The sequence below is a fragment of the Macrobrachium nipponense genome, chromosome 25 (assembly GCF_015104395.2).
Source record: "Macrobrachium nipponense isolate FS-2020 chromosome 25, ASM1510439v2, whole genome shotgun sequence".
Classification (NCBI taxonomy): domain Eukaryota; kingdom Metazoa; phylum Arthropoda; class Malacostraca; order Decapoda; family Palaemonidae; genus Macrobrachium; species Macrobrachium nipponense.
In genome coordinates this window covers 41,079,451-41,105,789 of record NC_087214.1, presented here as the reverse complement: position 1 = coordinate 41,105,789, position 26,339 = coordinate 41,079,451, and the positions used below count along the sequence as shown (strand labels likewise).

Below are 26,339 nucleotides of genomic sequence, written 5' to 3'. Positions count from 1 at the left end.
AGAGACCTGACTTTTCAAATTTTCAGTAGGAATTAATGGTACAAGAACATTCTCTAGTGATTGTTACATGTGTTACAAGGAAAAAGAGAAACGTGAAATAATTCAGTGCGTTTAAAAGGTGGACAGAAAAGTGTACACAAAATGCTGGGAAACCCCAAATAGACAAGATAAACAGTATATTCCAAATAAATTTAAGTTAGATCAATATTAAGTAATCTTAAGTTAGGCTAAGTTAGATGTAGGGATAGAACAGGTTTGATGAGCTAGGGATAAAATTAAGTGTTGTTCCGCAATATTAAGGTAATAAATTTGTTCCCACTATCCTGCTTCAATTGTGTAAAAAAAAAAAAAAGGCCCCTACAATGCATTGGGTCACTCTGCCATTAATTTACATTCAACATTAGCTATAAATACAAATGATGGGGACTCATGTTTACAGTAAAAAAAACTAAAAGTCTGGTAAAGGATGAACTAAAGTTCATCAAAAACAATAATACCATATTCAACCTAGTTATAATATGACAATTTGTCCAAAATTGCATTTTTCCTAACTATACAAACCTGAGGTCCTTTTACAATAGGAAGGTTACTAGCGGCAGCTGGATAGGTCGTAAGCTTTCGAACAAGGGGTTCGGTAGTTAACTGCTTGTCCAACAGTGCGCGCGCCGCGCGACTGGGAGGTGAAGAATCACTTTTGCTTTAGGCCCAAGCAAAAACTGCAGAGTGAGGGGTGGCATGAGGTGGGGCTATGTAAAAGGACCTCAGGTTTGTATAGTTAGGAAAAATGCAATTTTGGACAAATTGTCATTTGTTCCGACACGAGATACAAACCTTTCGGTCCTTTTACAATAGGAAGACTCACTTCTTGGTGGGAGGAATCTGAGTCTTTTGTGAACAGACTGGTGTTCGCCCAACCTTGGAATGCCTCCCTGGTTCGTAAGAGCGAGGGAGGGATCCAAGCCTCTGTCCGATTGATCGGGGTGTGCACCGCAGGATCAATGGTCAGACCTCTGGACCAAGTACTAAGAGAGAGGCAAGCGTATCTCTTCGTACCAGCATGCAAGAACAAGTTCCTGTTTGCAAGAGGCAACATAAAGTTATGGGTTTGTCTCTTGTTGGCATCCACTTCCCCCCCCTTGTAGGATGAAGTGGTGGATATTCGCTCCCATCCCTAGTGAAAGGGCTAGGATGGGGCTCTGTCGAGTAGCTCACTGCTCTTCATCCTTATCCAGCAAGGTGACGACCGTATCCCTCTACCCACAGGTAGAGGGGGAGAAAAAGATGGGAAGAGGAGCCAGTCACTCTCTCATTCACTCATCCATTCTTACAGTCACACCAGGACTCGATGCTGTTCAGCCTGCTAGGGTCTGGGTTAGCTACACAACGTGTTGAGCAGCCACCACGGGTCGCAAGGAAAACGATCCAAGGACCTGTGGGCAATATCCCGAAGGTAGGAGGAGGTGCAAGTGGTCTGGTTGTACCAGACCCCTGCCTTCAGTACCTGCGCCACGGAGAAGTTCTTGCGGAACTCGAGGGAGTGTACTTCTTCTAGGTCATCCTGGTGCTGACGAAGAGGCTTCAACACTCAGCCTGGGATGTCGAGTTTCTTCAGATAGCACCGTCGCACCTTCACAGGACAAAGCAGCATCTCCTTCGCATCGAAGGCGGTGAAGTCCATTAGGGAGGGGATTGTGAAGGACTCTAACCGATCGTCAGGGACCGAAGGGTTCTGAGTCTTCGCTACGAAGTTCGGTATGAAATCGAGCGTCACGGATCCCCATCCCCTGGATGCTTGACTTCGCATGAAAAGTCATGCAGTTACCTCAGAGGAAAAGAAGGGAATGGTCGCATGACCTATCCCTCTTCTCGACTTCGGTGATGTCCAGTACCCATACTGGTCTATCCGTCTGCAGCGAAGTGTCTCGCATTGTCCTATCCCCATGCAGTGAAGTTCTTCTTGTCGGTAGTGGATAGGACACCGACACTCCATGGTGGGTGTCGATGGTATGAGTACTGGGACAAGCCGTTAGGATGAAGAAAAGATTGATAACAACCGAACTAAGTCCACAGCGAAGTTCGTAACTGACTCGGGCGCTCTGACAGCTGCCGACTGACTGCGTTCGGTAGGAGACAAGTTGTCCAAGAATCCGAGCAAGTCACGTGACCTTCGCCCTAAAAGGGTTATGCCAAGAGACTAAACAAATTAATTTGTTCGTCACCGATGCCAGACGGTGAGGTGATGATTCTCTTAAGGCATGTGCCCAACAGGCGAAAGTCAATTGCCTTCTAGAGACTGAGGTCCCTGATGGCAAGACATCTCATAGTATAGTTGAATCTCAGCTAAGGAGAAACAACACTATGTGTCGTTGAAGACGAAGGTGGACAGAAAATGCAACCTACGTCTTCACAGCTGAATCGAGAGAAGGATTCTCAAGATTCTGAACCTGTGCTTACAAAGACTGAGAACGCTAACATCTATTTCATTGCTGTCCGGTGAGTGTCGTAGTTGCAATGCAAGCGGAGCGCTTTTCAGTAATGAAGACACAGCGAATTATTGCCTGAAGAACTGCTTCTCATGGGCTGAACATTTGGAAGTAGAGCTGTCAGGTCGGAGAGTAGGCGATGTCTTCTGATACATCTGTTAATTCGGGGTGAACAATGAACAATTGCACACCTACGAATACGAGATATTTTGAAGACAAACTCAGATGTCTGCAAAAATCATTCGCATTATCGCAGTGCGATGCAGTGGGAGACTAGTACAGACTTCTGTTACTGTGCGGTAAACAGAAAGATGAAAGAGTCCAAGAGATATCTCTGTTGAAAATTCTCGCAATGTCGAAGGCGATGAAATAGTGTCACAGCAGTAGATGGTCCTTCATGTTTGCGAGAATCCCCGTTAATCAGAGACCTAAGTCCATGATTGTTGGGCAGAGATACGGTTCGGTAGTCAATCAAAGCAGGGGAGAGAGACAACAAACCGTGCATCTCGGAGACCCAGCTGATACTGAGCTGCTATCAGGCAGTTCAATACGCAGTAGCTCTCGCTGACTCGTCATCCTGAGTTGCCAGGTAATCCATTCCATGAAGGAATGCGTTCGGCTAGAACCATTGAGCATAAAAAATACGCTTGAGCAATTATATTTAAACGAAACGGATTTCGGTAAATACAAAAGCTGATTTGGTGTTGTCGTGACAATACCAAGTATCTAAAATCGAAACTGGTAACTGCTGGGAGGTTGCAGGCAGCCCCGAGTTGCAGTTCACTTAAGATACAATTCTTCTCGGTCACAATCCGTAGAGTTAACTACGGTATGCGCCTACCCCCCCGGACAATTCAACTGCTTAACAGAATCATGTCGCGAGGGTAATATACGTAGTATATTTGTAGGTTCTGTACGACGACCTCCATCCTAAATTCTTTTCCCCTCGAGGAATGAGAATAAGGATTGGAGATCGACCGCCTTCGTTCTCTAGTCAAGAGAGTGAAAGAGAAGTCTTCCCCGAAGGAAAGCTTCAATGGTGAACAGAATACCGAAGACGATAGTTCTCTATTCCAGATTGGTCGCCTACTGTGAGATACTCTTCTTTCAGCAGCAGTCTTCTTCCAAATGCTAGAAATTCCAGGAATTCGAGCATAGGCGAGGTTCCCGATTATCGTGTAACAATTATCGGGGATTCTCGTCTTGCTCACTTTGGACCGTGGTCTCGCCTAAGTGTTTGGAGATCGTAAAAAACTCGAACACTTCTGAGTGCGCTAGAAATTCCGTAGAATTCTAAGCACTCTGCGAAACCCCCACCGAATTCGTCAAACGATATCGGCTGGTGGTCCTCTCCATTCCAGTAGAAATCGAGGATGGGGCAGGATCCCTCCTCAACGACCGGGGCTTACGTCAGGTAGGACCCGAAGGTCCCCCCGGTAGCGCAGTCCCCAACGTGGGATCCTACAGAGAAATCTCTGTAGGATCCCTCCCCTTTCCCTCGTAGCCATAAGGAGAGAGGGAATGGGGGTGGAATTGGATACTCGCTCGCCTTCCCAGCGGAACTAGCAGTTGGAGAAGAGTAGGAGCAGCCATCGCCGTCTGGGAAAACGTATCGTCAGGAGAAAACGTTTTCCCGAGGAGGATTATGAACTCGCACTGTAGGTAAGGGTCTGCCGCCACTGTGAACGTCGTCTGGGTGGGGCTGATCGACACCTGACAGGAGAGAGCCGATACCGTCCTCCGACTCATTCCAGTCCTCGTCGAGGTCAAAACCTCTCAGGAGGACCGAAGGGGTATTCAAATACGGTGTCCGAAGACACATAGAAACGCCGCTGTCGCAGTAGAGGAGGTGGAAGTAGCTTGTTCGACCGGCCAGATCTGAGAGAGCCTTCTTGTCCGGAGACGAGAGACTCTACCTGGTTCAAGACAGAATCGGCAAGCTCCCATCGCGGCAGACCCACCGTCGGTTTGGGTTCCCTCTTCGGGCCCCAAAACGACTCGAGCCGAGACGTGGGCTCTGCTGGTGGGAGCGGCGATCCTTCCCCGAGGTCGTTGTGCTGACGAATCAGCGCCATAACCTCGGCAAAGTTCCTCTGGATCTCAGAAGTCACAGCATCTTGCAGAGTAGGACCGTCAAGCCCCTCGAACAAGAGCATTTTCCGAGAACCCCCCCTTCAGGAGGGGGAACAGTGACAGCCCTCCCGGTCTCCTCCTGCCACTTGCGTGTACGTCCTGGTCGGTCCGAAGATCATGCCTGGTACATACGGCGTCGTGACGGGATCGTGCCCCTCACGATCTCTACTCTGTGCCTCGCTCCTCCCAGTGTAAACCGAGGAAATTGAAGGCACGGGAGAGGAAGCGTTTGCCGTACCCGCACGTTCCCTGTGGGAGCGACGGTCGAGCGACCTGCAGAGACCACTGTCACAGTGAGACCGGTGCTAGTCCTCACGGCGCGTTACACCGCTGGTGCCAGCTGTGGCTGGCACCGGCTGGCACCGGCAATTGGGGGGACCTCTTCCCAGCCTTGGCACGCGGCCGGTCAGACAGTCACGTCAGCCCGGGTAGCCAGCTGGTCACCGTGATAGCGAGAGCTGGCCTGGTGGGAGGCGCCTGAGCGGCTCTCACCAGCCTTCCGCTCTGTGCCGTGAAACTGGCGCCTGATTCTTGGCTGCACGGTCACTGGTAGGTGACGGTACACTCGGTATCTCTCGCGGAGACGAGCCGAGACGGACAGGTGGTGTAGTGGCAGAGCCCCTGACACCAGGCAAGGAAGTACCGGTGTTAGCCGGTACTCCTCTAGTCCCCGTAGTCTTCTTCCTTGTGGAAGAAGAGACGGGCCCTGCTCCCGAAGGAGCAAGAGGACCAACGGAAGCACCCCCCGTCCCACCGAGGTGAGACGGGGTCCCGAGACGCTCCCGATGGCGACTTCTTAGGAGGGAGGAGGCAACCTTCTTCTTCCTCGGCTGTGAAGCCTTGAAAGTCGAAGGGGAAGAGGCGGCAGCCGACGACGATGAAGAAGATGAAGACGACGACGACACCTTCCTCCTCTTCTTCGTCAGCTTCCTCAGGACAGACGTAAGATCTGCCCTACAGGGCGGAGCCGAGGCTGCTGTAGTCGAAGCCACAGGGCCCGGACGCACCTGTACAGACAGACCAAAGTCCGGGGCAGCACCACCACGAACAGGGACGACGTCAGCAGGTATGGGCATCTCAGGAACGGCAGGAACAGCAGGCACAGCCAGCACAGCATCGGCAGGGACAGCCAGCGCAGCAACGGCAGGGACAGCTAGCACAGCAACGGCAGGGACAGCCAGCACAGAATCGGCAGGTACGGCAGGCAGCACCGGTAACACAGGAGGTGGAGCAGCGCTGAGCCAGCGACATCATGGTACCGGCAACAGGTCCAGGGGTGAGCTCTAGGGCAGAGGGAGTGCGCGAGCGGCAGCGGCATGCCCCCCCTTGGTACGGCGAACGGCCCTGCACAGCGGCTGTAGGCGAGACTGTTACCACGTGAGGCGAGTACACGAGGTGAGGAGGGATGGCGTCACCTGGTGTCACCAGGCAGAAAGAGCAGCAGCCCCTGGTCACTAGGCACGCCCTGCAGACCGAAGGACGCCCAATCCTGACCAAGGTCAAGCCTCGTGGCAGAAGCACCTGCAGAAGTAACAGTAGAATGATAGGATAGTGAGAGAGAGAGAGAGAGAGAGAGAGAGAGAGAGAGAGAGAGAGAGGAGTCCCTTCGCGCGTGGGGGGGGGAGCCCCACCCCGAACGAGCGGAAGACCCCGAATACAAATGTAAAACGGGGCACCGAGCGCTCTCCCCCGCGCTCGACGGATCGGGCGAGGAGGACCCAGATAATAACCCCCCTAAAGGGGAAGGGCCATCCGCGGGAGATGAGAGAGAGAGAGAGAGAGAGAGAGAGAGGAGATTCTCGTTCCCCACCCCCGCACAGCACCCATGTGCCCAAAACAAAAATACTACAGGGCCCGAGAGCAATCGTGCCCTCGGCACCGAGTGAAAGGGCATAAGGATCAATTCCTGGCTGAGCGGAATCTTGATCCAAAAAGAAAATTGATGCAATCAATAATAAAAGGATATAAAAATGAAAAGAATCTTGCATTACGATTTCACTTCACAATGAATAAAGGGCTCGGGTCGAGCGCATTTGCGCCCTCGGACCGAGCGCAAGGGGGAAAGGATCCATCCCAATTATGAGCAGAAACCTTGATCCACGATGAATTGATGCAATCAAAACATATATGAAAATTAAAAGAATACTGCGCTTGCGATTCACTTCATACAAGATAAAAGGGGGAAGGATCAATTCCCGGGTAAGAGCGGAAGCATTGATCCAATGAAAATGATGCAATCAAAATAATATATGAAAATGAAAAAGAATACTGCACTTGCGATTTCACTTCATACAAATAAAAAGGGGGAAGGATAAATTTCCGGGTAAGAGCGGAAACTGATCCAAAATGAGTATTGATGCATTCCACTTTCATACAGAATAAGTTTTCGTGCCGAGCGCATTCGCTCGGCATCAAGCACACAGGTAAAAAAAAAATAAATAAATGAAAAAGAGTACTTACAATTTTCATTCACACATTTCCAACCAAAATATATGGCTCGGAGCAAGCGCTCTCCCGCCCTCAGCACCGAGCACACACAATACGAGGATCATTCTGGGAAACTTTGAATTCCCGCACTTACGCCCTTCAGTCCTGGGCACTCGGGTAATCGGAGGACGTGGTGAAACCATGATCCTTTAATTCACAATTGAATTCAATGGAAATAAAGTTGAAATGATTGTACTTACAATTCAATTTCACTAGGTAAATAGAAAAAGAAAACACAACCATGCGAAAGCAACAACGATGAAGCGGGCAGAGAGCGATGATACACACGTCTACACGCCAGCAGGCCGAAAGCAAAAGTGATTCTTCACCTCCCAGTCGCGCGGCGTGCTCACTGTCGGACAAGCAGTTAACTACCGAACCCCTTGTTCGAAAGTTTACGACCTATCCTGCTGCCGCTAGTAACCTTCCTATTTTAAAAGGACTGAAAGGTTTGTATCTCGTGTCGGAACAAATAAAAAATTTACTTACATACACGGAATCCCTTGTCATAAATAAGGCTAAACAAGTAATTAAAATTTATTCATAAAGTGTAACATGCCGATTGCCAAAAGAATGCCTGTAATTCATATTACTGAAAATGGTTCCCAATAAAGAAAACAGTCAAATCTTCATCAGCAATCACCTAAATGATACTGTATTTTCTTAAGAGTGAAGGGGAACAAACTCCTTTGCTGGTTGAGGTCATATTCAAAATTCAATTGATCATTTATTAGAAATGGAAAAGTACGGTCCAAAAACAATGATTGCTAGTAAGTTTTTTTTTGGAAATGATCAGTCTACAATATTCTTTCCCCATATGCATCATGAAATACTGGAACAGCAAAAACGAGAGAACCTTTCTGACTTTAATTAATCCATCTTTGGCAGTATAAATGCTGCTCTATGTAATAACTCATTAGCTAAATAACAAGCCTAAAAAAATATAGGGAACTTAATCAAACTTACTGATAACCATGACATCATCATCGTCTTCATCATCTACCGGTGGCTCCTGTTTGCAGGGACAAGTTTTCACCGACTTCTGCTTCACATAGGACCCTGATCTCAAAAGACTCAAGTATGTCTTGGAGGTAGCCTCGCAACTGCCATACAAGTAATTATCCAACTCTGTTATTTGATCTTCCGTTAATATATTCCTCACGACCGGTGCCAGCTGCATGTCCTCCTTGACCTGAGGACACAATAATAATGTTGAAATAACCACAATACTTTGCTGAAGAGGAAAAAATCACAATTTTTTAAAGTAAATTATATATTTCCTAACTATACAAACCTGATGTCTTTTACATAAGGAATTACTTTGAACATAGGCTGGAAATCGGTCGTAAAAGAATAACAAGGTAGTTAGGCAGTAACTGCTTGTCTGATAGTCGGGAGTCCCGCCCGACTGGACGTTAACATTCCGCTTTGCTTCCGGTAATAAAGTCAACAGGAAAAAATTCACAATATTTCTTGAGGTCATTTTCTTTTTTTGTATTTATATTTATTTAGGCGCAGGAACAGATTGAGGGGTGGCATGAGACGGCATATACGCAATACAAACCCTCAGTCCTTTATATAAGGCAGACTCACTGATTGGTGGGAGGAATCTGAGTCATGCAAACAGACTGGTGTTCACCCAACCAAGGTTCCCAACCTGGTCATAAGAGCAAGGGGGGGAACCTGGCCTCTGTCCAATTGATTGGAGTATGAGAACTGCAAGACCAATGGCCAGACCTCTGGACCAATTCATAAGAGGGAGGTAAGTGTAGCCTTTTATAAATAGCAAACAAGAACTCATAGTCTGAAGCAAAATGACAAATATACATGTACTGGGTTTGTCTCATGGTAAATGTCCTCTTACCCCCTTGTTAGATAAGGGACAGGTATAAGTGTCTATACTGCAATGAAATGGAATAGAATGGAGCTCAGTAATATCGCTTACCTGCATCGACCGCCCTTTCCCATGTGATGAACGCAGCTCTCTGCCCATAGCAAGAGAGAAGAATGAAGGAGGAAGAGAAGCCAGTCACTCTCTCATTCACACCCATTCATACAATTTACAAGGCGAGATGCAACCTTGTCCAGTTAGAGGAGCTGGGCCTGAAGGTAGAAGGAGGGGAAGGTGGTCTGGTTGGACCAAACCCCTGCCTTCAATACTTGTGAAACTGACAAGTTCTTGCGGAACGCAAGGGTAGGACGAATACCTCTGACTTCGTGGGCTCTCAGACGAAAGGTACCGGTGTCGGACCTCCCTCCGGTGGAGTACACTTTCCTGATCACCTCACGAAGCCAAAAAGAGATAGTGTTCTTGGACACTTCTTTCTTGGTCTAACGAAGAGGCGTCGACACTCAGGCTGGAGATGACAAGTTCTCATCAGATAGCGCCATAGCACTCTAACAGGACAAAGTAGCATCTCATCTGGGTCATTACCACAAGTCCTCTAGGGAGGGGATCATAAAGGACTCGAATCTATTGTCAGGGACCAAAGGATTCTCAGTCTTAGCTACGAAAAACGGGACGAAATCAAGCGTAAGAGATCCCCATCCCCTTGAGTGTTTGACATTATAAGAGAGACCATGAAGCTTACCTACTCTCTGCGCCGATGTCAGGGCCAGCAGAAAGATGGTCTTGAGGGTCAGATCCCTGTCTGACGACTCTCAGAGAGGCTCGTAAGGTTCACGAATCAAGCTCCTTAAGATGAGAGTCACATCCCACTCAGGAGGCCTTTGTTCTCTGGGTGGGAAAGACCTCTTGAAGCTCCTCATAAGGAGAGATTTCCATTGAAGAGGAAATATCAATTCCTTGCAGTTTCAGGACCAGGGCCAAGGCGGACCTATAGCCCTTAACTGCATAGACAGAGAGGAGCTTCTCTCCACGAAGAAAGACTAGGAAATCAGCGATCTGTTGAAGAGTGGCTTTGAGCAGAGAGAGACCCCGTCCACAACACCAACCACAGAAGACAGACCACTTTCCATGGTACACTGCTGCAGAGGACTGTCTAAGGTATCCTGCCATCTCCGTAGCTGCTCAGCGAGAAAATCCTCTCGCTCGTAAGAGATGGTGGATAATCACCAGCCACGAAGGCACAGGGACTGTACTGCTGAGTCGTACGGCTCTATGTGCAGCTGACACAGAAGGTTGTGCCACGGGGAAATCTCTTGTCAGCAACTCCTCCGGGTGTGAGTCCCAACCCTCGTTCGATGCGTCTGAGAACAGAAGCATGTCCGGAGGGGGAGTGTGCAACTCCACTCCTATTAAGGAGGTTCCAGTCATCTAGCCACCAGGCTAAATCCTTCCTCACTTCCTCCGTTAAAGGGATGAAGAAGGATTGAGGATCCCAAGACTGTGACCAACACTCTGCAGGTGAAGACGCCTGTGAGGAACTAGCTTCTCTAGTGACGAAAGGTGACCTATCACAACCTTGCCAAAGCTGAGCTAGCTGTTCCTGTTGAGACAGAAATAGGTGAGCTGCCTTCCTGAACTTGCTGATTCTCGAGTCCGCAGGGAAGACTCGTGCTGCTACTGTATCGATCAGCATACCCAAGTACTTTATCCTCCGCTTGGGAATGAGATCTGACTTCTCGAAATTTATCACGATCCCTAGGTCGTGAAAAAATTGAGAAGTCAATCCCTGTCCTGTACAACTGCGAGAGCTCGCTTGCCAGGACAGCCAGTCGTCAAGATACCTTAAGAGACGTATCCTGACTGAATGCTCACACAAAGGTGAACACTCTTGTGAACACCTGAGGGGTGGTCAAAAGTCCGAAACAAAGTGCCCTGAATTGGAACACCATTCCCTTGAGGATAAAGCGAAGGTACTTCCTGGGGGACTGATGGATGGGTATCTGAAAATACGCATCCTTCAGGTCCACCGAAAACATGAAGTCATTCTCCCTGATAGGGGCTAGCACGGAATGTGCCATCTCCATCATGAACCGAGTATGGCAAATAAATCGGTTCAAGGGAGAGAAATCTATCACCGGTCTCCAGGCCCCCATAGCCTTCTCCACCAGGAAAAGTCAGCTGTAGAACCCTGGTGACGGATCTCGTTTGACTTCCACAGCTCCCTTGCTCAGCATTGATAGCACCTCTTCCTTGAGTGCCAGATCCTTGGCAGAACCAGGGAATGTAAGTTCGAAGTTGGACTGGATTGTCGGTGAGGGGTTGCCTCGACTTGAAGGGCGAAGATATTTCTCCCAAAGGACATTCCCATCCAGGTCTTGGTTCCATAGCACTGCCATGTTGCCCAATGGCTCGCCAGGCAGCAGCTGGGGGGGCATGCCGTCCCTAGCATTTCCCTCTCTTCTTCTTTCGCTTACCTCCCTTCCGGCGGGTGAAGGGGGTTTGAAAGGAGGGCTGTTGTTCCCTTTTTTGAGCGAAGGAAGAAGGCTGGGTCTTTCCTCGCGCCCTCTTCGAAGGAGGAGCCTTCTTGGGGGCGGAGGAAGAGCTAGCTTGGCTCGAGGGCCTAGCTACAGTTGCGCGAGATGGCCTGGATGTCTTAGCAACTGCCTGGTGGACAAGACAATCGCTGTCTTCAGGTCTACACTTATCTACCACAGCATCCACCATCTACCATCTCTCTAGGGAAGAGAGAGGAGGAACCCAGCAACAGTCCGTGGCTTAGACCCAATGCCGACTCTGGGCCCATAGACCTGGCTATACGAGTTAGGACAGCGTCCCTCCTCCTAAGAACAGGTTGGCCCACAGGTTTGCCATCTGGTGGGCCAGGTAGGAAATAGCCCTACTTCCGGACTGACAGTCTCCCAAAAGCCGAATCTTCCCCGGGAACTATCGATCCCAGAGAAGCAGCGACTTTGGATACTGTGAGGGACCAAAGATCCAGCCAGGAGACGGCCTGGAAAGCTGCCATAGCGGTAGCTTCCAAGGCCATTGCCTCATGCTGTGTGAACCAAAAGTTCTCTGAAAGAAGGTGCTATAGAAGCAAGCTGGGAGTTGGGCGTACTAGCTCCGGGTCAACCTGTTTGGTTGGCAAAGGGTTCTCGGAGGGCATGTAGAATCACCTGTCAAAGTAGAGGAAGGGGAAGCAGCTTGTCCGATCTGATGGCCTTAAGTGAATTCTCTTGTCCTGAAACAAGATTATTCACCTGGTCTAACACGCCTTTGGACAAGGAAGACCCAGGTAACTCCACAGAAGCTCTGCGTTCCTTCTTAAGCCCCCCAGAACGACTCCAACTGCGAAGGGTGGTCAGAGGGAGTTACCATCGATCCTTCCCCTAGGTCATTGTGCTGACAAATCAGCGCGATGACCTCTTGAATGTCGGGAGTGACTGCATGTTGCCGAGAAGGACCAACAAGGCCTTCCTGGATGAGTCCCTCCATCAATCCTCTTCCCTCAGAAAGAAGAGCCTCAACAGACTCCGTGATCTCCTCGTACGACTTGAGCGTACGACCTCACGGGTACTACGACTGTACCGGGAATGTACGCTCTCGTGACCGAACCGTGAGTAGAACACTCCCCAGGGCTCCTTCCCAGTCACCTCACTCCTGGTGTATTCCGAGGAAGTTGAAGGGACAGATGAGGAAGATCTGACACTCCCGCTCAGTCTGCTAGCAGAACTAGCAGACGGAGTGGGCCGTGAACGATCACCAACCAGCGGTGATGTTCAACTTGCAGGTCTAGAGGAGTGTTCTCCCTGTGGAAAAACATTCCACCGAGAACAGTAACGACGCTCTCATACATCAGGACAAGAGCTACCCGACGCCTGGACCATCCGCTGATGATCATGTGGGGATTAGCATCCTTCAGCATGACGAGAGCAGATACCATCCTCACGACGCGTCACAGTCCCCGAAGAGGATGAAACCTCTTGAGAAGACTGAATGGGGGACCTCCTACCGGTCTTGCGGGACCGTCACATCACCCCGGGAGCCAAGCAATCACTAAGCAAGCAATCATCGGCAAGGAGTGAATCACCCGAGCGACTCGTGACAGCGAGTAAACTCAGTGTCACTGACTCTAGCTGCAAGCTCATCAGGAGGTGTACATGCACTCGGGGAAACTCACGAACGAGAATTCGAGACGGTCCCAGTCCTAGAGGCAGAACCTCTCAGACTAGGTGCAGGAGAACAAGCAGAGGGATGAACTTCTATGGTCCCTGCCCCGCACACCCCTGGGGGCAACAAGGTGGTTCCCGTTCCCGAAGGAACAGAGCGGGAGACCCACCTGTCTCACCAGAGCAGCTAGACGGACCCTTAGAAGTCCCAGATCGAGACTTCTTGGGTGAGGGGAGGGGGGGGGAACATCCTTCTTCTTCCTCAGCGGAGGAGCCTTGGAAGAAGAAGTGGAGGAGGAGGCAGCTGATGACAACGAAGATGAGGAGGAAGACGACGACACCTTTCACTACTTCTTCGTCAGCTTCCTCAGAACAGCAGTCAGATCCCCCATCCAGGGTGCCACTGAAGCAGCTGCTGAAGTAGCATGCTCTAGGACAGCCTGGAAAGGGGGCACCAACACCACAGCAGCACTCACACAGTCAGGGACTGGGACAGCAACAGGCATGGGCACGGAGACAGGTGGAAGGTCCAGTGGGGCTGGTCTCTGAGGCCAATCATAAGTAGCTGGGGGAGAGAAAACTGCGTAACCTGGAGGAGGAGGAGGCAGAAATGGTTCTACCCTCAAGGAATATGGTACTGACGACACGACCACCCATCAGCCCCTGGAGAGATGAAGTGCCAGGCAAGCCCAACTTCACCCAAGCCTTCTGCAAATCCCCAACCGCGGAGACAGACACACCTGAGGGAGCAAAAGTCGGGTTAGTGGGAGGAGTTCCTACTTGCCCCGAAGGAGACGGATCCCCTCTGGAGCGAGCAGATGCTCCTGAGTATAACTCGAGAGTCGATGTGCCACCCCCCACCTCTTCTATGCTCGATGAATCAAGCGAAGAAGCGGAAGGAGACATCTCCCCCGAAGGGGAAACACTAAAATGGGGAAGCTTACGCGGTGGGAGGAAGGAAGACGAAGGATTAGCCACCAACACAGTTGTCAGGGGGGTGTAACCCTCCGAAGAAGCCTTGGAAGACTTCCCTCAAGATCGTTTCCTCCCCTCATCTCTCCCCCACTGCTCCGCCGACCAAGAAATACAAGTCTCACAAGGTTATTTACTGAACACTCACGCCCTCGGCACTTTGAGCAGAGGACATGAGGATCTACCTCAATTTTGGATCGGAAGCCACCACACTTCCTGCCTCCCACTCCAGGGTAAACACATTGCAAAAATGGGGGGCAATAGGGCTTATTTGAGTCTTGGGGTTGCAAACAAACCACACACACATGTAACAGAAAAAACAAGAGAGATCTCACAAAGTTTGGTTCTCGTACGACAAAGATGGGCAGAGTGCGAGAGCATGTCTGCACACCATGGCGGCCAAAAGCAAAGTGGAATGTTTACATCCAGTCAGGCGGAACTCCTGACTATCGGACAAGCAGTTACTGCCCAACTACCTTGTTATTCTTTTAAGACCAATATCCAGCCTACGCTGAGAGTAATTCCTTATGTAAAGGACTGAGGGTTTATATTACATGTTAGTCCATGAGCCAAATGTGATATCGGTACCACCTGAGGTGAATAATTCTGAGTGGAACCAAAATGTTTATAGGGTTGATATAAGTATCTTAAGGCATGATAGCCTCTTCATATTGGTAGCTTAGTACTTTTTTTTAATAATTCAATTTTTTACCTAATTGCGTTATTGCATATGTTGCTAGAAATAATATATACTCCATATCTATTATCATTATCATTTATAGATGCACGGGGAGGTGTTTTCTACTGTTGTTAATAACATTAAAACAAAATAAATGCATTTATGAACAGGACGTATTATCAAATATTGTTTTTTTTTTTAATCTTTATGCCTCCAGAGGCGTATGTTACATTTCAGCTTTCACAAGTAGATGTTAGAATTTTTTCAGCTCGTGTTGATTGATTCCTTGATATGTCCTACTGGGTAAGTATCATTTTAATATGTAATTAAGTTTTTATTAAGACTAATATTTAGATAAGATTAATATAATCTTCCTTTTCATATCTAAACATTTCAAAATTTGCATGCAATGCTAAAGGGGCAGCAATGCGGCAGACATTACATAAGATAACTTCTTTCATTTGATATCAGAAACGTCCCTGTTTTCAGAATCTTGATTTTAATCTGAGTATTGTTTTTTTTGCAGGTACATAGAGTTCACATGATGTCCTAAAGTCTACAAGATGGATTCAACAAGTAGTGATGAAGATAGAACCTTGCCAAAGAAGCGTCAGCGCAAAGACTGTATCCTTCAATGCTCTGCTGGAGACTCTGAGCCCCTGGTGTCTCTGAAAGACCTGGAGTCTTGGAAGGTTTTGTTCCGGGCTGCAGAGATAAGGCAACATGGTCCAGTTTTGGAATTAGCCAATGGCCTCAAAGAGGGACAAGTACCCCAAATACAGTATCATCGTAAATGCCGTAGCATTTTCACCATGAAAAAGACACTTGACTCTATCATTTCCAAAAGCACCAGTGCAGAAAGTGAAATGCTTTGTTCCAGAAGATCCTGCAGAGATACACCAGGTTCATCAAGAGTTTATGATAAGATATGCATTTTTTGCAACAAGTCGAGTAAGTACCTGAAAGGACAAAACTAGGGAGAATCTTGTTCAGTGTGTTGAGTTGAGAGCAGATGAGACTATCCGTAGTGCAGCAACCAAAAAACATGACCAAAGAATCCTTGCCTTAACGAGCAGAGACCTCGTTGCTGCTGAAGGGCACTACCACATATCCTGCTACAAACTCTACACAAAAGGAGAAACAGTGACCTCAAATAGTCCAAGTGAGAAGCCAGATCACAACCAGGAGGCAGTCTATGAGGATGCCGAGAGAAGGGCATATGAAGATCTCTTCTTGTATATGAGAAATGAGCTTTTCTATAACCCTGATATAGTGCCCATGACAGACCTTACAAGCAGACTTGAAAGATTCACGAACTCTCTTGGTATCACTCAGATAAAACCTTCAACAAAGAAACATGCTCATCGCAAAATAGAAAGTGAGCTAGGCGGATCAGTCCACTTTGTCTCCAATGAGAAAGGAAAACTGCTACTTTATCCAGACAGTCTGGTGCTAGACCATCTCGCTAGACATGCCTACGATATGAAACAGGAGCTGCTAGAGGCCAAGACTGTCATATCAGAAGATGTTTTGACCAAAGCAGCAATAGAACTGAGGAAACCAAATAAAGAACCTAGCTGTCTCATCAAACATGGCTACCTGATACAGAGCAGCTGGTCATCCCTGAGTGTGTTACTAGGTTATGTATACCCTGCTGACAGGAGAGCCTGAGTGTGCAAATCCCTCAGAAAGAGTACAGCGTCTAGCTGTTTCATATGGCAGTGATTTGGTCTTTTTCTATCACCTGTGGCAAGAACAAAACCACCCAAGCATGTGCTTCTACCCCTTTGTTGTCAAGTCTCTAACAGGGAACACAGATTGATTAGAACTCTTAACCATCTTGGGCACAGCGTTTCCTATTCACAAGCCGAGGAGATTGACACTGCACTATGCGTCCAAAAAATGGAACTCTCTAAAGATGGCATCCCCTTGCCAAGAAATATCTCCCTTTTTCCCCGGGGTGTATTTACCTTTACCCTAAACCCTAGCCTTTGACAATATTGTTCGACTTGAGGAGACATTCAGTGGAGCAGGAACTTCTCACAGAGTCAATGGCATTGCTATCCAGCCTAAAGTGGCAGGGCCCATGCCAAAGACATCCCTGCATGAAATCACAAAATCCAAGAAAAGAAGCATTACTCCTGTTCCACCTAATGCTACCAACTTACAATGCTGGGAAAACGTGTTGGGCCGCCACAAATCAAGGCAATAGATGCTAAAACAACCAGAGAAGTCTTTGATGCAAGATCAAGAATCTTGTCTGGCTATTGGCTCGAATATCAGATCCTGAAAATCAGACTGTCAGCAGCTGGACTGGGTTCAAACATCAAGATCCGCAGTCATATTTCAGTAATCCAGGATACGATCGCCTATCTGCCAACTATCAATGCTCCTGCAACAGAACTATCCACTGCAAATGAAGTACTAGAACAAGCACTCCACATCATGCAGGATTTACACATGGACAAGATTGTCTGTGTGTTTGACCAGGCACTTTTTGCAAAAGTTGTTGAGATACTGTGGAAGCAAGACAAATTCAAAAATGCGATCATTCCAAGGATGGGCGAATTCCATACTATTTGCAACCTCCTCTCCATAATAGGGAAGCGATTTCAGGATGCAGGGCTCAGGGACCTGTGTGTTGAATCAGGGGTAACAGCTGAAGGATCAGTGTCAAGAGTGATGGAAGGCCACAAGTACAACCAAGCAGTTAGAGTGCACAAGCTTGTGTATGAAGCACTTATGAGGCTTGCCTGGAAAAGCTTCCTTCCATAGATAGAAGAAACTCACAAAGAAGACATATGCCACCTAGAAGAAACGTTAAAGTGCATAGATGAGTTCCATGGTAGCATCAGTCACCCATCCCTCCAACAGGTACTTGAAAATGAATCATGCACACGCATCTTGAAGTTGTTCCAAGACTTCCTTGAGTCACTCAGAGATGAAAGCAGTCTATCTGCATTTTGGATGTCCTACATAGATATGACAGAGATCATGTTGGGCCTCATTAGGGCTTCCAGAGAAGGGGACTGGATGCTTCACCTTGCAGCCATCCGGAAGATGATTCCATGGTGTTTTGCCTACGACAAGATTAACTATGCCAGATATCTGACTTACTACTATGCACAGATGTCTCGACTGTCGATTGATCATCCTGATGTGCATGCACACTTTATGGAAGGTGGGTTTTCAGTACAAATTGGTTCTCAAAATCCTTTTGGTCGAATACCTGTTGACCAAGCGATAGAGGAGACAGTCAACAAAGATACACAGACACCTGGAGGTACAACGGGGTTCAGCTTAAAAGGGGGAGCAGTAGCTAGATACTATCTCACATCCGAATACCGTAGCAGGTATCCGAGACAGTTACGGGACATGATACATGTGAGCCAACAAAAATTCAACCATCCCGATCTACTGCTGACTAGAATCAGAAGAGACGAGGCAGATGTCCAGTCCCTTGTTCAGGTGATGGAAGTTAGCTGGCTGAACCCTTTCAATCATAACACAGGAGAGCTTGTCAGTCTTTCAAATGCGACTGCTGCACCACCAGACATGGTCAAAGACCTTTTTGAAGCTCAGAAGATAGGAGAGAGTTGCTATCAAGCTTTCAAGAAAGAAAGAATGGAAGGGAATGCACCCATAAAACTGTTCCATGACACTATTACCAAGAACAAACTGAAAACATTTTCTGATATGAGGAAGAAGTCAAACAATCAAGGCCGTACCAAAGATGTAGTACTAATTGCTGATAGGAAATTGTTTGGACAGATGATTCTTGTTGCAGAGAGCAGAAAACTACAAATGATTGATGTACTGGCTCATCCACTTGGGCCCTTACTAATGGTGATGGATCTCTGCATAAGACTAACAAGGCAGCCCTAGCCAGAGAGGTGGAGAAGAGTGCCTCTCCTGTAGAGGTTATCCCAAAGCCATCAGCAACAATCATAGATGGCATGAGTCTCCTCCAAAAGTTAAATGGGAATGACAAAACCTTCTCCCAACTGGCAGAATCGGTCTTGTGCCAGGTTCTCCATGAAGGTGCCCAAAGCCAGCGCATTGATGTCATTTTTGATGTTACAAAGAGCCATCCATTAAAGACACAGAAAGAGTTAACAGGGTGCAGATACTGCAATCCAGTTCAGAAACATGGCACCGGGACACAACATCCAGCAATGGAGAAAATTGCTCGGCAGTTCATCCAACAAGACTAACTTAGTCAAGTTTCTGGTTGATGAATGGAAGGGACCAAGATACAGAGAGAAACTTGGGAATAAGGTTCTGTATGTTACCTGTGAGCAACACTGTTTCAAGTTAACTACAGCCCAATGTGAAGAGTCCACAGACCTAACATCATCACAGGAAGAAGCTGACACTCGTATGCTACTCCATGCTCATCATGCAGCAAACTCTGAATACAAAGCTGTTGTCCTTTCTGCTGAAGACACAGATGTATTGATTTTGTGCTTGAGTGTAAGCAATAACATTCCATGTCCCATGTATCAGAAATGTGGAAAAAAAACAAAAAAGCCGGACAAGGCTCCTTGATATAAACTAAGTTGGCTCATTCACTGGGACCCAATGTCTGTGGGGCTTTGATAGGTATGCATGCCTTTACAGGCTGTGACACTGTTAGTGCATTTGCAGGTCGAGGAAAGATGTTGCCTTCAAACAGATAAAGTCTGACAAGACAGCACAAGAAGCATTCACTGAGCTAGGTCGCTCATGGGAGGTATCTGAAGAACTCTTCCAGAAACTTCAAGAGGTCACCTGTCGTATCTATCTGAGTTTCCACCCATATCACTGAAGTGAACAAGATGAGATTTCAACTATTCTGTGCCAGACGTGGAGAGCTAGAATCCAGTCAACTCCCGCCTGTAATGACTGTCTATTCATGCATGCTCTCCATGCCAACTACAAGCTGCAATCTGGAGATGTCTACAGAGCCAGCCCTTTGTACCACCCCTAATGGCTTTGGCTGGACAACAAATGAGGATGGGACGCTGGACATACAGTGGATGCGTGGGGCTCCGGCACCTGATGTTGTATTGCACATGCTCTCCTGTAAGTGTCTGCGTTCATGCAAGCTACCAGAATGTACCTGCCTGAGCAATTCACTGGAGTGCACTCACATGTGCAAACTACAAACCTGCACCAACCAAGCCAGTGAGGATGAGCTAGAAGTAGATATGATAGACTCAGATGATGATGACGAATAATTTCTTAAATAATGTATGATCATGTGAAAAACCATCAGTAAATAGCTTTTTTTTAAGTATTACGTGTTGACTAATTAATGGTCTTGTTAAATATCTTTACAAAAACAAGGCATAGACTGCTATGTGGTACTGGTTTGCTAAGAAGACGCAGGAGAATATGAAGTATGGCATATTCAAATTCTTTTAATATGAAATATGGATGCCTTGCTTAGCAAAGTGGTAATGTGTTAACCTTACAAAGATGGTTGCATATTGTTTATAATGTATTATGACAATACTGAGTGCTTTGAGTCATTTATGAGTTTGTAATGTTGACAGGGCAAAATATGATAAATAACGTATTTTAGCATTAGTTACGAGCGGTATGTTTGTTTAAGACATGATAACCACCATAAAGCTACCTGTTTGAAAAGGCTATCATAGCAAAATGTAAAGCAGAGATATGGAGCAAGTCAAAAATAACAGTGAGAATTATTCACCCCAGGTGGTACCAATATCCAAAATTTGGGTGCTGGGCTCAAGGACTATGTAGGAACAATAAAGCTTTCAAAAAATATGGTGTTCATTTGAAAGAATTTACAGGACAAAATTTAAATAAATTACTACAATAGAAGGTGAATAATTTCAGGGTAGTAATGCAACGCATCTTCGCTTGAACTTTTAAGGTTCCAATAGCACAACATCCTCTTAGGAATAAAAGACTTCTGGAACTGAGAAGTTTGACAGCAAGGCACAATTACTCAATTACTGCTTACTGTATTGGTGATGCATTTGTGAAAAAATATGTATAACCCACATTAGTGTGTATCAAATTACCTAAATTTGTTCTTGAACTGGCCTGTTCTTGCATAAATCACAAGTTTAACTACTGGTTTCATCCATGAGGCCACCTTACATGTGAAGCTCCTTTAATGGCTGATGTTGAAAATTCTCATTTCCATTTTACTACTTAAATGAATAATGCAGTGCCCAGAAGCAGTTAGCATGACTCAACCCAGGAATCTCAAAAGGGTCAGGTCAAGGTCACCAACTTCTTGATACCATACCCGAAAATCCTTGAAAGGTCCTTCGCTGTCCTTGGTCACACTCTCGGCCTCTTTCTTCTTGGCCACGAAGAAGCTGGCGAACTTGTTCTTCAGCTTGTCGCTCTGCCTCCGCTTCTCATCTTCAAGCCGCTGTTGCTCCTCCAACTTCTTCTGTTTCTCTTCTTCCTTCTTGAGTCTCTCCTCTTCCTTCTTGAGTCTCTCCTCTTCCTTTTTCCTCAGTTCCTCCTCCTTCTTCTGCTTCTTTGCGCTGCAATGAGCCAACTCATCATACCAACTACTGTACATTGTAAGTAATAGATATCTGTTGGCAAGTATTAAATGGTAATGGCTGATGGCCAGTTCAAATGAACACTATACATCTTCAACTATAATGCTAAAAGCCTAACCAAACAGTAGCAGATTCAGATTTCTAGGCTTTTGTATGGCTAGCATGTGGAATCTGTCTCTTCATAAATAAGGATGAACTGGAAAAAATAATAGAGAAGTTGAACAGCCATTTTGGATGAATGGAAAGGAAACGGAAAAAATTAAAAGAGAAAAGATGCAACTGGATATGGTAAACAGCTCCAAAGGACCTTTATTTTAGTTTCCATCATGCCACATAAGGTAAGAGCATACTCGCTGGGATATCTGAGCAGCACAATCATAAGTCATCAGCTGTTCTGATGTATACTGAGTATTGTATTAAACTACGCTTGCAAACATTAGCTCATTCGCTTAATATAAAGTAATGAACATACCTAAAACAAAAAACAAAAAAAGATGTCTACTAAATGTAAAAGACAATGGCATAAGTCGCTGATGAATGCTGTCATTTGGTTTTACAAAAAAGGGCAAAAGAAGAAAAAAAAGTTTATATCACCATTATTTTCCACAAGTGGTATGAATACTCACTCTATCTCCTCGTTCGCTTTTTCCTAATTTCCTCCTTCACCTTCTCTTTTTCCTCCTCCTGTTTCTGCTTCTCTTCCTCTTTCTGTTTCTTCTGCCTTTCCTTTTCGGCTATCTTCTCCTGGAGCTGCTTCTCTCGTTCCTGCTTCTTCTTCTCCTTCTCTTCCATTTTAAGCAATTTTACAGTTTCTCTCTCCTTCTGCTTTGGTGTCAGCTTTTTCACCTTTGCCAACAGGTGCAACGTGGAGGGGGACTTTCCAACGTCCGAGAGCTACCAGGTGACAATGTCACGTTCAAACTTTTCTCCGTTTCGGAGGCGCTTGCTTCCAAGGCATCAACAGATTCGTCAAGTTCTTCATGCCTTTCTGCTTCTGTTGACCTCATCAATCTTCTTCAGCATCTTCTGGTTTATTTTCACTGCTCTTACTAGGTCATCCTGACTTACATCATTCTTCACTATGTTTTTGCCTTCTGTGTTTACTTCTGCATTGTTGCTATCATCTTTGTTCTTGTCACTATCTTTATCTTCTATATTAGCTTGATTTTTGGCATTCTTCTTCTCTTCCCGAGAGGATTCATTCTTTTTGAAAGAGGCAGAGGCAAAGAGGGCTAAGATATTGGGCGTTTTCTTTTTCGACGAACCCCGGAGTAGTTGTTGCTCAAGCTGGAATTTCCCTCATCTCTGAGGGATTGGAACAACTGTGAAAGATACAAAAACAACAACTGTACTAAAACAGCAAGTGAATTAATAAAGAATATAGAATATACCCACACATGTATTTATACTGAAAAACTGGTAGAAAAAATTACCCTTGGGTTCACTGTGAAAAAATTCAAATCTATTACAAACATGCCATAAATATAGATAAAAACAAGTGAAGGACTTACATAGATTCATTGAGAGAGGGCTGACTTTTTGCTTTCTTTGTGGTTCCAAAGGGCCTCCCTCGGCCTCTTTTGGGAGCATCTTTACCTTGTGGCGTGAGGGACTTCTCTCCAGTTTTTGAAACAGATTGTGAGCTTGTCGAAGCTTTGTCAGGATTCCCTTCATCTTTGGCATCAATGCCAGCAGCAATAGGATCTTCCATACTCTCTATCTTTTCATCAACAGATTTTTCTTCAGTCTGAGAACTAGTATTTGTATCCTCTGAATGGTCAAGATCAGACATTGACTTTCTGCTCTTCTTAACATTCGGTGAGCTATCATTCTCAAGACTTGTAAAGCTTTCGTTCTTAGACTTATTCTTTGAACCTGCAGGTCTGCCCCTCTTCTTACCTCCTTCTTTCACAGTTTTAACATCCAAAGATTTATCTTTTTCCACAGGTAATGACTTACTTTCAGTCTTATTGGGTGTTCCAGCATCATCACTCCTACAGGAACCAGCTTCTGGAATATTACTTGTCTGTGATTCTGAGGCTTTCGTTCCTTCACAGGCTCATCAACTTTTTCCTTCTCCTCACTTCTGTCAACTGATCCAATGGAATCCTCGCTACTCTCACAATTGGTACTTTCTGGCAATTTCTGTGGACTAACATTTCTATCTTCCTCTGAATCTTTCTTCTGCACAGGTGAGGTCTCCTCAATGTTGCTTTCAACCTGTGAGGCATTTTCTTGAACCATCAAATCCTCCGAGTCCTCTGAATCTTCAAGTTTTGAAACCGACTGCCTGCCTTTCTTACCAACTGGGGAACTGCCTCCACAAGGACTGGTAAAACTTCTGTCTGCAGATTTATTTTTTGAGCCAGCAGGCCTGCCTCTCTTTCTGCCCACAACCCCTTTTGCCTCTTTCCCTTCAGAGGGCTCATCTTTCACTGACATCAAGTTCTTGCTATCAGTGCTTTTTGAAGGACTTTTGGATACTGACTCTGACTGTTTCTTTTTCTCTGGTGATTCATTCTCTTCTTTCCCTTTCTCATCACCTTCTTTCATCTTCCTCAACCTTCTCTTCTTTGTCCTGCACTGAATCTTGGGGCTGTCTGTCATCTGACTGTAATGCTGCACTGTCATTTTCAGGCAAGGATGAGCAATTCTCTGTGATTTCTTCCGTCTCCTGTTCACTGTGAGACCCTTTACCTAAATCCAAAGAGGTGTCAAGATCTGAGACAGACTTCCTGCCCTTCTTAACTGCAGGCGAGCTGTCACTTTGAGAACTGGTGAAACTCTCGTCCTTGGATCTGTTTTTTTTGCACCAAGATGGTCTTGCCCCTCTTCTTACTCACAACCTCCTTCCCTGTTTTCTCTCCAAGTGGTTTCTCCGAACCCAATGTGCCCTTCTCTTCTGTTACATGATTTTCATCCACTACTACAATGTCGCCATCCTTAGTTTCACTGCGGGGTGTCTTTGGGGTGGCACAGGAAGAATCCGATCCTGAGTGTTTCCTTTTCTTTTCGCTTGATTTTTCATTCTGTTTTGGGCTCTTGTTATTGACTGGCGCAAATGGTAATCGACCTACGGGAAAAGCAAATATATTCAAAATATACTTAAAACATTAAAAATAATTCCATAATAATGTCCCCTTAACATAAACCTTATTAAACTCAGGCTCTAATGACAAAAATACATTAACACTGAAAGCCATTTTATACATGAAACAAAATACAGTACTGTAACCTTAATAAAAAAGAAAAATGATATTGTTAAGATACAATAAAGTTTTGTACATACTTACCTGGCAGATATATACTTAGCTATAGACTCGGTCGTCCCGACAGAATTTCAAAACTTGCGGCACACGCGATAGGTAGGTCAGGTGATCCCCCATTCCCGCCGCTGGGTGGCGGGATCCGGAACCATTCCCGTTTTCTAAGACATAATTTCTCTTCCACCTGTCTCCTGAGGGGAGGATGGGTGGGCCATTAATCGTATATATCTGCCAGGTAAGTATGTACAAAACTTTATTGTATCTTAACAATATCATTTTTGTACATGAAAACTTACCCAGCAGATATATACTTAGCTGATTGGCACCCTTGGTGGAGGGTAAGAGACAGCTAAAACATAATGATAATACTTATACTAAATACATTAAAAAATACAGGGAAAAAAAAAAAACAAAGTATATGGCTTCTTGGATATAATAATCCATGGTTCCTACCTGATTGGGCTGAAGACTTCATGACTACTGTCAATGAGTCTGCCTGCCTCAAGAGTCCCAGCGAGGTATGGACCTATGGCTGAATAACTCTTTGGATCGTGTCAATGGGGGCTAGCCCGCTTACGCAACAGAGCCTACTCTGGATCGTACCAATGGGGGCTGACCCACTTACATGGTAGAGCCTTGACCTTTGTCATATCAATGGGGACTAGCCCTCTTACATGACAGAGTTAAGGTTTCTATAAGTAAACACAAGGAGCACTGAAGCCAATCCCGATCACCTGACCATGTTAGTACTGTTATAACCTATGAATTGCAAGAGGGTCCCCTATTCCCTCTGACAATCAACCAATAAAAACAACCACCAATAAAGACAAATTTAAACACTAAAGTAAGTTAAGAAGGATTAGCCTCAGCTCCTTCTCCCAGCACTGAATTCGCTGAAACATACGCTCCCAGAGCAAAGCACTTTTCGTAAGAAATTTTTACGTCTCTTAGGTAATTGGAGGCAAACACAGAATTACATCTCCAAAAAGTTGACTCTATTAGTGCCTGAAGAGACCATGTTTTGTGAAATGCCACTGACGTAGCTATGGCTCTCACTTCATGTGCTCTTACTCTTGAGAATCTTGAGGTGCTCTTCATTGCAAGTAAGGTGAGCTTCCTTTATTACATCCTTTATGAAGAAAACCGCTAAGGGCATTCTTTGAAATCGATCCTTTTCGGATGCTTTTACAGAGCACCAAAGACTTTCCTCTGTACCTCCCAGCAACACTTTTTTCTTCAGGTAGAACTTGAGTGCCCTGACTGGACACAAAAGTCCTTTCTAGTTCTCTTCCTGTTAGTGAAGAGAGTCCTTTTATCTCAAAGCTTCTTGGCCAAGGGTTTTTTGAGGGATTTTATTTTCGTTCTTTGCTAGAAAAAAGTGGTTTTTTAAAGGTGCACACCGCTGAATCCTTCCTAAAACCAACTTACCTTCCAAGGCTTGCAACTCGCTAATTCTCTTAGCTGTTGCTAATGCAAACAGAAATAAGGACTTTCTAGTTAAGTCTCTAAATGAAGCTATGTGAGACGGTACAAATTTTCCGACATTAGGAACTTAAGGACCACATCCAAGTTCCAACTCGGTTTCTAGATTATCTGGTCTTTTGTGGTTTCGAAGACCTTATAAGTCATGAGATCTTTATTATTAGTAAGGTCTAGTCCTCTATGTCGAAAGACTGAGGCCAGCATACTCCTGTAACCTTTTTACTGTCGATACTGCCAGGTTACAAGTCCTTTCCTCAAATAGAGAAGAAAATCAGCGATTTCAGCT

General features: G+C 46.0%; 2 protein-coding genes across 2 annotated transcripts in view; both read right to left on the bottom strand.

The window, feature by feature from the left end:
• The window catches only part of LOC135199394 (chromatin assembly factor 1 subunit A-B-like), a 150,658-nt gene that overhangs the window by 79,543 nt on the left and 44,776 nt on the right, over nt 1–26,339 (bottom strand). The window lies entirely within an intron of this gene.
• LOC135199393 (uncharacterized) lies at nt 22,609–24,107 on the bottom strand. Its single transcript, XM_064227385.1, has 2 exons — nt 22,817–24,107; nt 22,609–22,627 (listed from the first exon to the last, which is right to left on the bottom strand). The coding sequence occupies exon 1, from the start codon at nt 23,934–23,936 to the stop codon at nt 23,214–23,216; it is 723 nt and encodes a 240-aa protein (XP_064083455.1). The 5' UTR covers nt 23,937–24,107; the 3' UTR covers nt 22,609–22,627; nt 22,817–23,213.

What these genes read in the sequence shown, in the direction of transcription:
- LOC135199393 (XM_064227385.1), bottom strand. Translation starts at nt 23,936, where the DNA reads ATGACAGTGCAGCATTACAGTCAGATGACAGACAGCCCCAAGATTCAG.